Source organism: Mauremys mutica, chromosome 4 (genome assembly GCF_020497125.1).
Source record: "Mauremys mutica isolate MM-2020 ecotype Southern chromosome 4, ASM2049712v1, whole genome shotgun sequence".
NCBI classification, from domain to species: Eukaryota; Metazoa; Chordata; order Testudines; family Geoemydidae; genus Mauremys; species Mauremys mutica.
The window spans coordinates 154,679,576-154,696,504 of record NC_059075.1 but is presented as its reverse complement, the minus strand read 5'-3'; the positions used below and the strand labels follow the sequence as shown (position 1 = coordinate 154,696,504).

General features: G+C 60.9%; 2 protein-coding genes across 2 annotated transcripts; one reads left to right on the top strand and one right to left on the bottom strand.

The window, feature by feature from the left end:
• LOC123369488 (B-cell CLL/lymphoma 7 protein family member C-like) lies at nucleotides 1–8,316 on the bottom strand. Its single transcript, XM_045015128.1, has 6 exons — nucleotides 8,038–8,316; nucleotides 6,783–6,861; nucleotides 6,550–6,658; nucleotides 1,961–2,122; nucleotides 1,593–1,678; nucleotides 1–376 (listed from the first exon to the last, which is right to left on the bottom strand). Exons 1-6 carry the CDS (start codon nucleotides 8,127–8,129, stop codon nucleotides 230–232), a joined length of 675 nt encoding a protein of 224 aa, XP_044871063.1. The 5' UTR covers nucleotides 8,130–8,316; the 3' UTR covers nucleotides 1–229.
• Nucleotides 8,317–11,982: 3,666 nt separating this feature from the next.
• On the top strand, nucleotides 11,983–15,935 carry LOC123369491 (cardiotrophin-1-like). The gene is made up of 3 exons (XM_045015132.1): nucleotides 11,983–12,134; nucleotides 14,333–14,469; nucleotides 14,838–15,935. The coding sequence occupies exons 1-3, from the start codon at nucleotides 12,119–12,121 to the stop codon at nucleotides 15,291–15,293; spliced, it is 609 nt and encodes a 202-aa protein (XP_044871067.1). The 5' UTR covers nucleotides 11,983–12,118; the 3' UTR covers nucleotides 15,294–15,935.
• Nucleotides 15,936–16,929: the final 994 nt, after the last annotated feature.

Here is a 16,929-nt window from a genome sequence, read left to right as displayed (position 1 = left end):
AGAGCTGGGGATAGAACCCAGGAGTCCTGACTCCCATCCCCCATGCTCTAACCCATCAGCCCCCACTCCCCTCCGAGGAGTCCTGACCCAACGCCAACATCCTCTTCAAAGTGTCTTTGGTCCTTTCGCATTTGGCAAGCATGATTCACCTCCTGCCCAGCTCCCACTCTGCCCCCCATGCTCTCCAGTGCAGCACGAAGCCAGGGAGAGGGCAGGGAGGAGGCTAGGTCTATGGAGAGTTGGGGGCACCCATTTCCTGCTCCTCGGGGCAGATGCGCTTCAGGGGAGGTGCCCCCATGGACTCATCGTCCTCTTCTTCCAGCACCGGCTGCGGGAAGGTTGGGGCCGTCTCAAAGGGGGGTGCATCCTCTTGTCCCTTTGGGGAAAAAGGGAAGGGGTGTTATACTCAGAGAGAGCAGCGGGGGGGATGGACACCCCCAGCAACCTTGGTATGCCAGCCCTGATCCCGCCCAGAGATCCCCATCAACCTCCCTACGTTCTCTTGTGCCATGGGTAAGCACCCCCTCAACATAAGAAATGAGATCTGCAGGCCAATGGCCCCACCTTCACCCAACTCAACCCAACCCTTCCAATGGCCCAACCTCTACCCAACCTTCACCAATGGCCCGACCTCCACCCAACCCAACCATTGCCAATGGCCCAACCTCCGCCCACCTAACCCAATCCAACCCAACCTTTGCCAGTGGTTCAACCTCCACGCAACCCAACTCAACCCACCCTTCACCAATGGCCCAATCTCCACTCATCCCAACTCAACCCAACCTTTGCCAATGGTTCAACCTCCACGCAACCCAACCTTCATCAGGGGCCCAACCTCCACTCATCCTAACTCAACCCAACCTTTGCCAGTGGTTCAACCTCCACGCAACCCAACTCAACCCACCCTTCACCAATGGCCCAATCTCCACTCATCCCAACTCAACCCACCCTTCACCAATGGCCCAATCTCCACTCATCCCAACTCAACCCAACCTTTGCCAGTGGTTCAACCTCCATGCAACCCAACCTTCATCAGTGGCCCAACCTCCACTCATCCTAACTCAACCCAACCTTTGCCAGTGGTTAAACCTCCACGCAACCCAACTCAACCCACCCTTCACCAACGGCCCAATCTCCACTCATCCTAACTCAACCCAATCTTTGCCTGTGGCCTAACCCAACCACCACCAATGATGCAACCTCCACCCAACCTAACTGAGCCCAGGCTTTGCCAATGAACCAACCTCCACCCCACCCAACCAAACCCAACCTTCACCAATAGCCCAACCCAATGCAACTTTCACCACTGGCCCAGCCTCCACTCAGCCCAACCTTCCCTAATGGTCTAACTTCTATACAGCTCAACCCAACCACTGCCAATGGGCCAACCTCCACCCAACCCACCTCCCAGTCTCCACCCCACTCAACCCACCCCCACGCACCCTTCACCTCCAAGCACCTGACCCAACATCTCAACTCCATACATCCCTCAATTCCACTCTTCCGTGCATTTCCCCCACACCATGCGCTCCCCGATCTACACCTCCACAGCCCACCCCCTTCACCCCTCACCCCTCAATTTTCCCATGCACCTGTGACTCCAGTAGGCCTGGAACAGGGTCCTCCTTGGTCAGCATGGGGGGCTCGTCCGTCCCCTCAAGCAGCAGCACCCCAGAGTCTGCACCCAGAGAGGAACGAAGACACGGGAGTACCCTGGCACCCTTGGTGCCAGCTCACCCCCAGTAACCCCATGCAGCCCCCCTCTGCTGTAGCTCTCCGGGAAGCACGGCCATCCGGCTGCCTGGGTCCCATCCCCTCACTCCCTGGGGGCTTGAAGTGATGCCATCCTGGACTCCCTCACGCCCTAGGAGTGCTGGGGGTCCTGGGCTCCACTCGCTGCCTCCCTCCCTCCTTTGGGGGCTGGGAACACGGCCTCCCTCCCCCGCACCACGGAACTTACCCCCTTCCTGCCCCAGCATGGGGGGCTGCGAGTCCTCCGCTTTCAGTTCCCCCAGCGGGGTGGGGGTTGCCGTCTGGCTGCGGTCGGGGGTGGGGCTGGAGCTGGTGTCTCCCCCCTTGGCCAGGGAGGTCTCAGACAGCGAGCTCTGGTTGCTGTTCTCATCTGCAAAGGGGAGAGGGTTACAGGTGGGGGCCGTCTCGGACGCCTGGGTCCCATCCCTCACTCCTCTGGAGGCTGGGGGTGCTGCCATCCTGGATGCCTGGGTCTCATCCCTCACTCCTCTGGAGGCTGGGGGCGCTGCTACCCCGGACGCCTGGGTCCCATCCCCTCACTCAAGACGTGCTGGGCACGCTGCCATCCCGGACACCTGGGTCCCATCCTCTCACTCCAGATGTGCTAGGCACGCTGCCATCCCGGACGCCTGGGTCCCATCCTCTCACTCCAGGCGTGCTGGGCACGCTGCCTTCCCGGACGCCTGGGTCCCATCCCTCACTCCTCTGGAGGCTGGGGGCGCTGCTACCCCGGACGCCTGGGTCCCATCCCCTCACTCCAGACGTGTTGGGCACACTGCTATCCCAGACACCTAGGTCCCATCCCCTCACTCCAGATGTGCTGGGCACACTGCCATCCCGGACGCCTGGGTCCCATCCTCTCACTCCAGATGTGCTAGGCACACTGCCATCCCGGACGTCTGGGTCCCATCCCCTCACTCTAGATGTGCTGGGCACGCTGCAATCCCAGACACCTGGGTCCCATCCTCTCACTCCAGATGTGCTAGGCACACTGCCATCCCGGACGTCTGGGTCCCATCCCCTCACTCCAGATGTGCTGGGCACGCTGCCATCCCGGACACCTGGGTCCCATCCTCTCACTCCAGATGTGCTAGGCAAACTGCCATCCCGGACGCCTGGGTCCCATCCTGTCATCCCCTGAGGGCTGGGAGCACGGACATCCCGGACACCTGGGTCCCATTCCCTTGCTCCCCAGGGACCCTTTGGGGTGAACCTTTCTGGTGCTATCCCAAATGTCCAGTCCCATTCTGGACACCTGGGTCCTACCTCCTCAGTCTCAGGGGGCGGGGTTCAGAGTCCTGCTCTGCCTTCCCGGATGAGAGCACACCTGAGCTATAATTAATGGGGGATCTTCACTCCCCCGATATCTGCTGAAAAACGGTGGCAGCAAAACATACTACGTCCTGCCAATTCTTAGCGTGGGTACGGGACACTCTCTGATCCAGGGAACAGTGTGGGGCTGGTTCGGACCAAGAGGGACGAATTAGTTGCCAACGTGAAGGTGGTCGGGAATTTGGGAGGAAGCCATCGGGATCTGACAGATTTCAGGTTCCTGTGGAAAGGAGGACCTGAGAACAGCAAAACAAGGCCACTGGACTTCAGAAAGGCGGATGTCAACTGACTGGGAGAAATAGCAGGCGGTGTCCCATGGAAAGACCAATTAGGAAGAAGAGGAATCCAAGGGGGTGGCAGATCCTCAGAGATTTAATAATACCAGCGGCTCAACATCAAGCTATTCCCATGCCGAGGAAAGGGAAGAGCCCAGGTGGCTGCACAAGGAGCTTTTTAACGCTCTGAAACCCACAAGGGCATGTCCCCAAGGACGTCTACATGGGAGCAGCAGGAGCGTGTAGGGACACAATCAGGAAGGTCAAGAGAAAGAGTGAGTTACAGCTGGCAAGGAGGGGTTCTTCAAATACGCCGGCCAAAAAAGCTAGATCAAAGACAGTCAAGGCGCCCAGAGGCGGGAGGCAAGTGGGGCAATTTGCCCCAGGCCCTGCAGGCCCCCCCCCCCGAGAATATAGTATTCTATAGTACTTCAACTTTTTTTTATGGAAGGGGCCCCCAAAATTGCTTTGCCCCAGGGCCCCCGAATCCTCTGGGCGGCCCTGAAGATGGTGCGGGTCCTCTGCTCAGTGGAGAAGGGGAGCTGGTGACGGAAGATGATAGGAAGGCAGAGCTGCTCAATACCTACTTTGCTGCAGGCTTCACACACAAAAGGACGCGTGTCCGGGCGACTCGCGAAGTTACGCAGACAAAGTCGGGGAAGGGCTGCAGATCGAGACAAATGGAGCACGCCTCGGAGATCTTCTGACCAGCTTGAATGAATTCAAGTCAGCGGGGACGGAGGCTCTGCACCCTAGGGCGCTGACGGAATTAGCTGAAGACATCTCGGAGCCACTGGCAATAAGATTTGCCAACTCACAGGTGATAGAAGAGGTCCCGGAAGGGCTACCGTCGGGCCCATCTTTGAAAAGGAGGAGCTGGGGAGTATAGGCCAGTCAGCCTGGCTTGGATACCTGGGAAGCTACTGGAGCAATGCATAAAACCTTCCATTTGTGAATGCCGGGAGGATGAACGGGGTGACCACCAGCCACCAGCGTGGATTTACCAAGAACAAATCCTGCCAAATCAGCTTGATTCCCTTCTTTGACAGGGTGGCGGGTTTAGTGGAGAGGGGGAAAGCGGTGGACATAATATACCTGGATTTCAGCCAGTCCCACATGACATTCTAAGAAGCAAGCTGGAAAAATGCGGGCTCAGAACAAATACCATGAAGTGGACACATCATTGGTTGAGTGACTATGAATGGAATGATGTCGGTTTCCAGGGAGGACTCAAGTGGGGTTCCACAGGGATCTGTTCTGGGTCCGGCATTCTTTAACATCTTTATTAATGACCTGGCTGGAAGAACAGGAAGCATACTGGTCAAATCTGCAGCTGACACAAAGCTGGGGGGCGTGCCAACGCTTTGGAAGGTAGAGGGATCTTGATACTTTGGAGAACTGGGCCACAGATAGAATGAAATTCAACATACGAAACGGGAAATGGCTGCCTAGGATGCAGTATGGCAGAGAGGGATCTGGGGGTCAGAGTGGATCACAAGCTGCATACGAGTCAACAGTGTAACGCTGTTGCAAAACAAGCGAACCTCATTCTGGGGTACATTAGCAGGAGGGTTGTAAGCAAGACACAAGAAGTAATTCTTCCGCTCTACTCCGCACTGATTAGCCCTCAACTGGAGTCTTGTGTGCAGTTCTGGGTGCTGCATTTCAGGAAGGATGTGGACAAATTGGAGAAAGTCCAGAGAAGAGTAACAAAAATGATGAAAGGTCTAGAAAACATGAGCTGTGAGGGAAGATTGAAAGACCTGGGTTTGTTTAGTTGGGAAAAGAGAAGACTGAGAGGGGACATGAGAACAGTTTTCAAGTGCATAAAGGGTTGTTACAAGGAGGAAGAAGAATTGTTCTTCTCAACCTCTGAGGACAGGACAAGAAGCAATGGGCTTAAACTGCAGCAAGGGAGGTTTAGGTTGGACATTAGGAAAAACTTCCTAACTGTCAGGGTGGTTCAGCACCGGAATAAATTGCCTAGGGAGGTTGTGGAATCTCCATCACTGGGGATTTTTAAGAGCAGTTTGGACAAACACCTGTCAGGGATGGTCTAGATAATACACCTCTACCCCGATATAACGCGACCCGATATAACACGAATTCGGATAGAACGCGGTAAAGCAGCGCTCCGGGGGGGCGGGGGGGGACGCACTGCAGTGGATCAACGCAAGTTCAATATAACGCGGTTTCACCTATAACACGGTAAAATTTTTGGCTCCCAAGGACAGCGTTATATCGGGGTAGAGGTGTCCTTAGTCCTGCCGTGAGGGCAGGGGACTGGACTAGACGGCCTCTCGAGGTCCCTTCCAGTCCTGTGATTCTAGGATTCTAAAGACAAATGGACGGTGCTACACGCAGGGAAGAAAAACCAAATGCTCAAATCCAGAATGAGCGGGGGCTGGGGGTAACTGGCTTGGCAGGAGCACTGCCGGGACGGACCTGGGCGTCGTGGTGGATCACCACCTCCACGTGAGTCAGCCATGCGACGCTGTTGCAAAAAAATTTTTTAAAAAGCAAATGCAGTTAACAGAAGCGTCGCATGCAAGTCCCGGGAGGGGCCGGTCCCGGTTAGGCCTCGGCTGGAGGAGTGTGTGCAATTTTGGGCACCAGCGTATAGACGGGATGTGGAGACATTGGAAAGGGCCCAGCGGCGAGTGACAAAGCTGGTCAAAGGGATGGCAGGCAGGCCTCTGGGCAAAGGCTGAAGGATCTGGGTATGCTTGGAAAAGAGGAGATTGAGGGGGAACCATGGCTTGACAGGCAGCCGTAAAAGGGATGGAGAACAGTTGTTCTCTCTCGGAGGGCAGGACCAGAGGCCGTGGGTTCAAACCGCAGCAGAGCAGAGTTAGATGAAATCTCAGGAACAACGTCCTGAGTGTCAGAACAAGCGGACAATGGCACAGACCTGCCTAGGGAGGGTCGTGGAAGCTCCGTCACTGGAGGGTTTTAAAAGGAGGCTGGACGGTCACCTGTCTGGGATGGTTTAGACAGAACAGATCCTGCATCTGGGCAGGGGGTCGGACTAGCTGACCCTTGCAGTCCCTCCTCACCCTCACTCTCTGCCTGAGTCCCACTGCCCCCTCCCGAATTCTCAGGCCTCAGTGAGCTGGGGATGCCGCGGGAGCCCCAACGCCATGCCTGGCTGTCCCGGACGCCTGGGTCCCCTCCCCAGCCAGCAACGTACCGTTCAGGTCCAGCATGAGGAGGGCGGGGTTGGCCCGGGGGCTGGGCACGCGCCCCCTCCTCTCCCGGCCCTTGTGCCTCTCCCCGCTGCCGGCCAGTCGCCGCTTCTCCTGCAGGGAGGGGAAGAGAGCGGGGGGTAGAGATGGCCTCCAAATGGGGGGGGGGGAAGGAGGGGCAAGGGGACAGACAGACGGGGCGGGGTTGGGACAGACGGGCGCCCAGCCCCTCTCTCACCTCATCCCGGGGGTCCACAATGGGCACCCACTTGTAGATCCTCAGAGACGTGTCGCCCACGGTCACCCAGCGCTTCTCCCTGGGTAGGGGGAGAGGAGGAATTAAACTGGCTGGATTATAGCCCTCCAGAGATTCCCCCTACCCCCAAAATCTTCAGAGATTCCCCTCCACCCCCATATACCCGATTGCAAGGCAATTCACTAGCGGAAGTAGTAGGTTATTATCCACTAAGCAGCACTAAAGGACTGATGCCATTAGCTAGCTGCGTTGGTGCAGAGCCGAAGAGGCCAGGCCTTTAGCTAGCAGCAGTGGCAGCTTATCATCCTCTGTCATGAGGGATGAAACCCTCAACTGGCATCCTTCTACCCGCTGAGTTAAAGCAGAGCCTCCTTTAAACAGCAGCAGCAGTAAGCTGTTATCTTCTCTTGACCAGTGTCACACATATCGCCTAGGCCAGGGTAAATAATTTGACAGCCATTCATGTCTCAGGAGCAATTTCCACAGAAAAAGGGAGGCGAACGATAAACAAAATAATGAATAAAACCACAGAATAATAATTAATTGTCGTAATTAAGAGCCAGATCCTGCATTTAGTCACAGGGTGTTACTTTAAACACGCGGACAGCTCGCCCAGCACTGAGATGCAGCTACCTCTGGAGTGGGGCAGGTGGGAGATGGCCACACAGTGACACTATATGGGGCTGGCTCGCCCGGCCCTGAGATGCAGCCACCTCTGGAGTCGGGCAGGTGGGGAACGGCCGCATGGGGCTGGCTTGCCCGGCCCTGAGATGCAGCCACCTCTGGGGTGGGGCAGGTGGGAGATGGCCACACAGTGACACTGTATGGGGCTGGCTCGCCCGGCCCTGAGATGCAGCCACCTCTGGGGTGGGACAGGTGGGAGACGGCCACTCAGTGACACTGTATGGGGCTGGCTCGCCCGGCCCTGAGATGCAGCCACCTCTGGGGTGGGGCAGGTGGGAGACGGCCACACAGTGACACTGTATGCGGCTGGCTCGCCTGGCCTTGAGATGCAGCCACCTCTGGGGTGGGGCAGGTGGGAGATGGCCACACAGTGACACTGTATGCGGCTGGCTCGCCCGGCCCTGAGATGCAGCCACCTCTGGGGTGGGGCAGGTGGGAGATGGCCGCACAGTGACACTGTGTGGAGCTGGCTCGCCCGGCCCTGAGATGCAGCCACCTCTGGGGTGGGGCAGCTGGGAAACATGCCCCCCACCCCCCCGTGTTGCTCACTCACCATCTGCGCACTTTCTCGATGGCCGCCATCACCTTCTTGATGTCATCCTTGGCCCGGCTGCGGGTCTCGGCCCGCACCGTGCGCCCTGACATGGGGACGGCGCCCGGGGGGGAGAAGAGGGGGGCGGCGGAGGGGAACGACACCTGCGTCTGACGGGGCTTGGGGAGCCCCAGGGGAGGCTCACTCGGCGTCTGTCTGTCCAACAGGTCACCCGTCCATCCAGCCCCCGATCCCCCCACGCCTACCCCCGCCGGCTGCCTGCCTGGGACCTAGCGAGGGCGCCCCATAGACCCCCCCACTGCTCCTACCCCCCCCCCGTCTCTGCCCCCCCCCTCACCGCCCCCCCCTGTGGATCCCTGCCCCGCAGCGCCCCTCCCGGCGGGGTGCCGAGCCCTCCGTCCGGTCGGTCTCCCGGGCTGTCCGGCTGGTCCGGTCGCGGGGCCAGGCCGGAGCAGCTCGGCTCGCTGCGAAAGGGCGGAGCGGAAGCGAAACTCCCCGGCTTCCGCGAGCCGAGCTGGGGCCTGCCGCGGGGGAGGGGAGTCGGAGCCAGGACGCCTGGGTTCTCTCCCGGCTCTGGGAGCTAGTGGGTTAGAGCGGCAGGGGAGGGGGCTGGGAGCCCGGACTCCTGGGTTCTCTCCCCAGCTTTGAGAGGGGAGTGGGGTCTAGTGGGTTAGTGCGGTAGGGGAGGGGGCTGGGAGCCAGGACGCCTGGGTTCTCTGGCACTAGATCTCACTCCCCTACTCAAGACAAGCATAGCCCCCAGGAGTCCTGGCTCCCCGCCCCCCCTCCTCTCCCAGAGCCATGGAGAGAACCCAGGAGTCCTGGCTCCCAGCCCCCCCCCCCCCGCTCTACCCACTAGACCCCACTCCCCTCCCAGAGCTGGGAGAGAACCCAGGAGTCCTGCCCCCAGCCCCCCCTCTAACACTAGACCCCACTCCCCTCCCAGAGCCGGGGAGAGAACCCAGGAGTCCTGGCTCCCAGCCCCCCCTGCTCTAACCACTAGACCCCACTCCCCACCCAGAGCTGGGGAGAGAACCCACGAGTCCTGGCCCCCAGCCCCCCTCTAACCACTAGACCCCACTCCCCTCCCAGAGCCGGGGAGAGAACCCAGGAGTCCGGGCCCCCAGCCCCCCTCTAACCACTAGACCCCACTCCCCTCCTAGAGCTGGGGAGAGAACCCAGGAGTCCTGGCCCCCAGCCCCCCCTCTAACCACTAGACCCCACTCCCCTACCAGAGCCAGGGAGAGAACCCAGGAGTCCTGGCCCCCAGCCCCCCCTCTAACCACTAGACCCCACTCCCCTCCCAGAGCCAGGGAGAGAACCCAGGAGTCCTGGTTCCCAGGCCCCCCTGCACTAACCCACCCGACCCCCCTCCCCTCCCAGAGCCGGGGAGAGAACCCAGGAGTCCTGGCTCCCAGCCCCCGCTGCACTAACCCACCCGACCCCCCTCCCCGAGCCGGGGAGAGAACCCAGGAGTCCTGGCTCCCAGCCCCCCCTGCTCTAACCACTAGATCCAACTCCCCTCCCAGAGCCAGGGAGAGACCCTAGGAGTCCTGGCCCCCAGCCCCCCCTGCTCTAACCACTAGACCCCACTCCCCTCCCAGAGCCAGGGAGAAAACCCAGGAGTCCTGGCTCCCAGCCCTCCCCCCACTCTAACCACTAGACCCCACTCCCCTCCCAGAGCCGGGGAGAGAACCCAGGAGTCCTGGCTCCCAGCCCCCCCTGCTCTAACCACTAGATCCAACTCCCCTCCCAGAGCCGGGGAGAGAACCCAGGAGTCCTGGCTCCCAGCCCCCCGGTAATCCTGGAAGCGGCTTGGAAGGGATTACAATGGAGGGGCTCGGCTGCCCACACTGAGCTCATTGTGCTGTCGCTGACTCACGCCGGAGGTGTTGGGGGGGGGGCACCATGACCTCAGCCTCACAAGGGACGGTCTCTCCAACCTGCTGCGGGCCGGGAGGGGGCTGGGCAGAGCTGGGGGGGGGGCTGACACTCAGGTGGCCCCTGTACCTTTCTGCCGCTCTTCCCGCACGTGTCACAAATAAAGAGCCGCAGAGGAGTCAGGCCAGAGCTTGCCGTAGCTTTCCGGGGGGGTCTCTGTGGTGTTACACGAGTCTGGGTCATATAAGGAGTGAGGGACATGAAGAAAAGAGTTAAATGTACTACTTCTTCCCAGAGCTGGGACAGAACCCAGGAGTCCTGGCTCCCAGCCCCCCCACTGTTCTAACCACTAGCCCCCACTTCCCTCCCAGAGCTGGGGAGAGAACCCAGGAGTCCTGGCTCCCAGCCTCCCCCACCCCTCTAACCACTAGCCCCCACTCCCCTCCCCTCCCAGAGCTGGGGAGAGAACCCAGGAGTCCTGGCTCCCAGCCCCCCCACTGCTCTAACCACTAGCCCCCACTTCCCTCCCAGAGCTGGGGAGAGAACCCAGGAGTCCTGGCTCCCAGCCTCCCCCACCCCTCTAACCACTAGCCCCCACTCCCCTCCCCTCCCAGAGCTGGGGAGAGAACCCAGGAGTCCTGGCTCCCAGCCTCCCCCACCCCTCTAACCACTAGCCCCCACTTCCCTCCCAGAGCTGGGGAGAGAACCCAGGAGTCCTGGCTCCCAGCCCCCCCACTGCTCTAACCACTAGCCCCCACTTCCCTCCCAGAGCTGGGACAGAACCCAGGAGTCCTGGCTCCCAGCCCCCCCCTCCCCAAGCTGGGGAGAGAACCCAGGAGTCCTGGCTCCCAGCCTCCCCCACCCCTCTAACCACTAGCCCCCACTCCCCTCCCCTCCCAGAGCTGGGGAGAGAACCCAGGAGTCCTGGCTCCCAGCCTCCCCCACCCCTCTAACCACTAGACCCCCCTCCCCTCCCAGAGCTGGGGAGAGAACCCAGGAGTCCTGGCTCCCAGCCCCCCCCCCCACTGCTCTAACCACTAGACCCCCCTCCCCTCCCAGAGCTGGGGAGAGAACCCAGGAGTCCTGGCTCCCAGCCCCCCTGCTCTAACCACTAGACCCCACTCCACTAAGATAGAGAAGGGTGGGGAGGTGGATGGGGTAGGGGTAATATAGAGAGGGAGGTTAGAGGGGTGTGGGGGTAATGGGGGTGGGGGGAAGATGGAGGGGGCGTGGGGAGTGGATGGGGTAAGAGAGGGGTGTGGGGGTGGGTGAATGGGGGCGGGGGGAAGATGGAGAGGGAGTAGGTGGATGGGGGAGGGGTGGTGGGTGGGGTAAGAGAACGGTGTGGGGGTGGGAGGGGTAAGATGGAGAGGGGGTGGGGGTGGATGGGGTAAGTGAGGGGGGAAGATGGAGAGGGGGTGGGTGGATGGGGTAAGAGAGGGGTGTGGGGGTGGGTGAATGGAGGCGGGGGGAAGATGGAGAGGGAGTAGGTGGATGGGGGAGGGGTGGTGGGTGGGGTAAGAGAACGGTGTGGGGGTGGGAGGGGTAAGATGGAGAGGGGGTGGGGGTGGATGGGGTAAGTGAGGGGGGAAGATGGAGAGGGGGTGGGTGGATGGGGTAAGAGAGGGGTGTGGGGGTGGGTGAATGGGGGCGGGGGGAAGATGGAGAGGGAGTAGGTGGATGGGGGAGGGGTGGTGGGTGGGGTAAGAGAACGGTGTGGGGGTGGGAGGGGTAAGATGGAGAGGGGGTGGGGGTGGGTGGATGGGGGCGGGAGGAAGATGGAGGGGGGTGGGGGGAGACCCGAGGGGCGCAGGGACGGACACACAGAGCCTGCTCCCCGCCCCGGCCCGGGCGCACCGCGGCCCCTTTAAGCCGGCTCAGGAATGTGTTTATGCCCCAGGCTGCCCCCCCCCCCCCGCGCACCGCCCGCACATGGAGGGACGGGCCCGGGCGGGGGAGCGGAGCAAAGAGCAACCCCCGCCCCCTCCCCCCGCCCCCAGGGGCTGATCACCCCCCCGCCCCCCCAGGGGTGCGCCCCCCGGCCGGGCCGCGTTAGCGCTGAGCTCAGCCTCCTGGCATCCACGCGGGTCCGGGAAGGGGGCGGGGGCGAGGGGGGGGCTGGCAGGGGATATAAACGCGGGGCCCCCGCCCCCAGCCTGGCCTCTCCCGGGCAGCAACAAGTGAGCGCGGCTGGGGCAGCATGGAAGTGCTGACAGGTAGGGGAGCCCGGACTCCTGGGTTCGTTCCTGGGCCCTGTGAGGGGAGTGGGGTCTAGGGGTTAGAGCAGGAGGGGGGATTGGGAGCCAGGACTCCTGGGTTCTCTCCCCGGCTCTGGGAGGGGAGTGGGGTCTAGGGGTTAGAGCAGGAGGGGGGATTGGGAGCCAGGACTCCTGGGTTCTCTCCCAGGCTCTGGGAGGGGAGTGGGGTCTAGTGGTTAGAGCAGGGGGGCTGGGAGCCCGGACTCCTGGGTTCTGCCCCCAGCAGTGTATGACTCAGCCCCCCCACCATTTGGGGGACATTCCTGGGTCCCCGGGGGGCGGCAGCTGGCACAGTGGAAGTGCTGAATTGGGGGCAGGAGTAAGGGCTTAGATGGGCCGGGGTGTGGGCTGGCGAGGGGCCTGGCGTCCCCAAGGGGGGCACTTCTGGCCCCCACCCCCACGTCTTCTTCCACCTTCCCCCCCCCTTCCCTTCCAAGAGCTAACCCTGGGGTGACCGGATGTTCCCTTTTATAGGGACAGTCCTGATTTTGGGGTCTTTATCTTGTATAGGCTCCTATTACCCCCACCCCCATCCCGATTTTTCACACTTGCTGTCTGGTCACCCCAGCTAACCCCCTTCTGTCCACCCACCAGCTCCTGCCCCGGGGACGTCTCTGCGGGGCCAGCCACTCCGCTGTCCGCCCAGCACCTGCCTGCAAGGCGGCTCTTCCGGGCTGCAGCCTGGGCTGGGCTGGGGTGGCCCCTAGCTAATGATTCACTGGTGGAGCTTTGGGCGCCAGAGGCATCTGGGTAGGGACGAGCGAGCGTGACGAGCGTGGTCAGGTCTTGAACCAAAAGGCCGCGACGTGCTCGTCGAGACCCACCAACGCGACCACCCAGGGCTGCTCTAATCAGTAGGCCATACTCCCTTCCTGAGAACCCAGGAGTCCTGGCTCCCAGCCCCCTCTGTTCTAACCACCAGACCCCACTCCCCTCCCAGAGCCAGGGATAGAACCCAGGAGTCCTGGCTCCCAGCTCTGACCACTAAGCCCCACTCCCCTCCCAGGGCTGGAGACAGAACCCAGGAGTCCTAGCTCCCAGCGCCCACAACCCCTCGACCCCACTCCCCTCCCAGAGCTGGGAAGAGAACCCAGGAGTCCTGGCTTCCAGCCCACCCCCCCGCTCTAACCACCAGCCCCCACTCCCCTCCCAGGGCCATGGATAGAACCCAGGAGTCCGGGCTCCCGGCCCCCCTCTGACCACTAGACTTTGCAGAGCCAGGGAGAGAACTCACAAAGTATTGGCAATTCCCCCAGGAGATTGGCATCACCCAAGGTGGAGGAGGGTCCCAAGCTGTGCCTTGTCCACCTCCTCCGGCTTGGGCGGGTGCCCAGCACAGTGCAGGGCTGGGGCTGGCAAGGCTCTCGGGCCGTTGGGGCATCGCCGTAGCTACAGGTCGGGCTGGGAACCTGGCGGGGGGCTGATGGTTGGGAGGTGACCAGCTACCTGAGAGTGGGGGCGGGCATGGGCACTGCCTGGCACAAGCTCATCATGCTCAGAGATCAGTGAAAGGGGGAGGTTAGACAGAGGGGCTCTGGTGGGTTAGAGCCGGGGGAGGCTGGGAGCCAGGACTCCTGGGTTCTCTCCCCAGCTCTGGAAAGGGAGTGGGGGCTGGTGGGTTAGAGCAGGGGGGCTGGGAGCCAGGACTCCTGGGTTCTCTCCCCAGCTCTGGAAGGGGAGTGGGAGCCAGTGGGTTAGAGTGAGGGGCTGGGAGCCAGGACTCCTGCGTTCTCTCCCCAGCTCTGTGGTGACTTTTCCTCCCTTCCAAGGGAGCCACTGCTCCGTTCTGGTGCGTTGGTTCAGGACAATGGGATCTCTGGTGCTTGACTGGGAGGTAATACATTGATTACAAGAGGGGGTGGGGTGCATCTGACACCTGGCAGGGGAATGGGTCAGCAGGGGGTGTTCTCCCCGGACATGGCCCCAATGCCCCTAGGAGGCGCTGTGCTGCAGGCAGATGGAAGGAACCGTTGTGTGCAGCTGTTCCCCAGCTGCCCCACCCCAGAGGTGGCCGCATCTCAGCAGTATTTTTCCATGGGGGAATTTCCTAAGATGAATTTTCTCTCTACCTGGCTTCTGAGCCCAGGAGCTCACTCCAAAGGCTTGCGGCTCTGGGCATGAGTTGAATAAACTCTTTGTTCACTTCCTCTCTCCAGTGGATCGCGCCAACCTGCTCTCTTCTGCCTCCTCTTCCTCGTCCCTCTCCCAGCAAGAAGTAGCCACCAAGATCAAGCAAACTCACCGCCTGACGGTGCTGCTGAAGCGCTGCTCTGAACAGCTGCTGGCAGAATATGTGAGCATTGGGGAGGGGGGGTAGTGCTGCCCCCTGCTGGAAGGGTCAGAGTCCTCTGTGTGTGTCTCGCTGTCCCCTGTTACACAGTTGTCTACAGGGGTTTTTTTTCAATTCCCTGGCTTCAATCCCAGGGGGGACCATGTGGCGACACGCCCTTTGGGACCCTGAGTGAAACCATGACGTCCGCCTGAGTCTGCGGAGAGCCTGACACGATGGCTCTGAGAGCGGGAAGCTGGCCCACGCTGTTAACTCTTGAACCTAATGGTGGCAATTCACATATTAAATTTAATGTAACCAATAGACCCCACTCCTTTCCCAGAACTGGGGATAGAACCCAGGAGTCCTGACTCGGTGTCTCTCCGTTCCAGGTGCGTCACCAAGGGGAGCCATTCAGCAGTCCAGATTTCCAACCCCCTGCCATGGCAGTCCCCGGGCTGCCCTCGCCCTCTGTCCCCCCCGAGGCCTGGCTGGCGCTCAGCGACGGAAAGCGGCTCTGGCACCTTGCCGCGGCCTACGCCACCCTGCCCGGACTCCTGGGTTCCGTGCTGCGGCAGCAGGCCGAGCTCAACCCTTTGGCTTCGGAGCTGCATCGGCAGCTGGAGGCTGCGGCCCGTCAGTGCCGGGGGCTGGCCGGGAACCTGGAGGGGATCATGGGCGCCTTGGGGGTGCCAGGCCCCCCGCCTCCTTCCTCCAGCCTGGGTGGCCCACCCCCCAGCGCCTTCCTGGCTAAGCTGAGCGGGTACCACGTGTGCCGGCTGCATCGGGACTGGGCGATGCGGAGCCACGAGGCGCTCGGGCTTCTCCGCACCAAGTACCCAGTGTGAGTGCCCCTATCCTCCCCCCTGCCCCCCAGATACCGCTGCCCCCACCTGTCTCCGCCGGGAACCCTGGATCCTGCCTCCCCCCACAGATATCCCCTGCTCCTGTCAACCCCCAGGTCCTGTCCTCCATCTGCCCCTCAGATAATCCCTGCCCTCCACATGAACCCCCCTTGCATCTGCCCCCAAGTACCCCTGCCCCAACCATCCCCCCAAGAAACCTCCTGCTCCCCCATCTGACCCCCACAACCCTCTGCCCCCCCTGCTCCAACTTCCGACTCTCACACCCTCTCCTCCCCAGCCCTCACTGCAAACTCCTGGGGGGTCTCCTTTCCCCCAACTCCTGCCCTGGTTGTGGGGGGAGGGGATCCCACAGACACACACTCCCATGAAGGGGCCCTGCCCCACTGAACTCTGGGGGGGATCGGACCAAACTCCCCCCTCCCTCTCAATAGAGACATTATGCAGAGGGGCTAGGAGGAGTCCCCTCTGCCCCCCAATACTGGGGGACCTCCCACCCATATATATGGAGGGGCAGGGGGGGCCTTTGACCCACCCCCACCATCCCCCAAACTCTAGTTCATACTGTGGTATATTCTTACCGGAAAACACAGTGTCGTAATTATTAATAAAGTATTTTTAATAGAAGCTCAAAGTGTGGGGAGTTTGCTGCCGGGGTATGAGTGTGTCCTGGCTCCCAGCCCCCCCTGCTCTAACCCACCAGCCCCCACTCTCCTCCCAGAGCTGGGGAGAGAACCCAGGAGTCCTGGCTCCCAGCCCCCCTGCTCTAACCCACCAGCCCCCACTCCCCTCCCAGAGCTGGGGAGAGAACCCAGGAGTCCTGGCTCCCAGCCCCCACTCCCCTCCCAGAGCTGGGGGGAGAACCCAGGAGTCCTGGCTCCCAGCCTCCCTGCTCTAACCCACCAGATCCCACTCCCCTCCCAGAGCTGGGGAGACATCCCTGCACAAGCCTATTATGTCAGAAAAAACAGCTTTTATTGAATGTTGAAGAAACCCCTTTTACAGAAATTCCCGTGACGCAATGGCAGAGAAGGAGACGTGGGTGAGCCGTGAGAGTTTATAGGAATTCCAGCACTGCCCCCTGGTGGGGGGAAGTGGGGCTGTGTTTGCGTCTCGGTGTATGCATATGAGAAAGAAAGAAAGACTACGGCCCTCTACGGGCTAGAATCAAAATTGCTCCACTATGTTTCATATTCCCCGTACTGCTAATGGCGGTTCCCCTGAGCTCTGGCAGAAGTAGCCCATGTTTTTAAGGCAGACAACTTTCTTTCTATCTGTGCTGCTACGCACCCACCCTGGAATAACAACCCTGAGCAGATACACAACGTAGAGAGACAAGTGTTGGACAGTAGTACCATCTAGGCTTATTGTAACAATCAAGCAGCGACATCCACAAAAGTCAATAAATTAATACAGTATCCAAGAAAATTCCACAGGTAGCAAGACTTGACCATGATTTTTAAGGCATCAAATTTTAGGGCTAGCAACATCCTCCTGGAGCGTTCCTGAGCCGCTGGTCCCCAGCTGCCCCACCCCAGAGCCAGCTGCAGTTCAGCACTGGCTTGGATTCCCACCTCGGTGCCTCACATCACTTTATAAAGTGCTTCTTGTACAGTTCTCT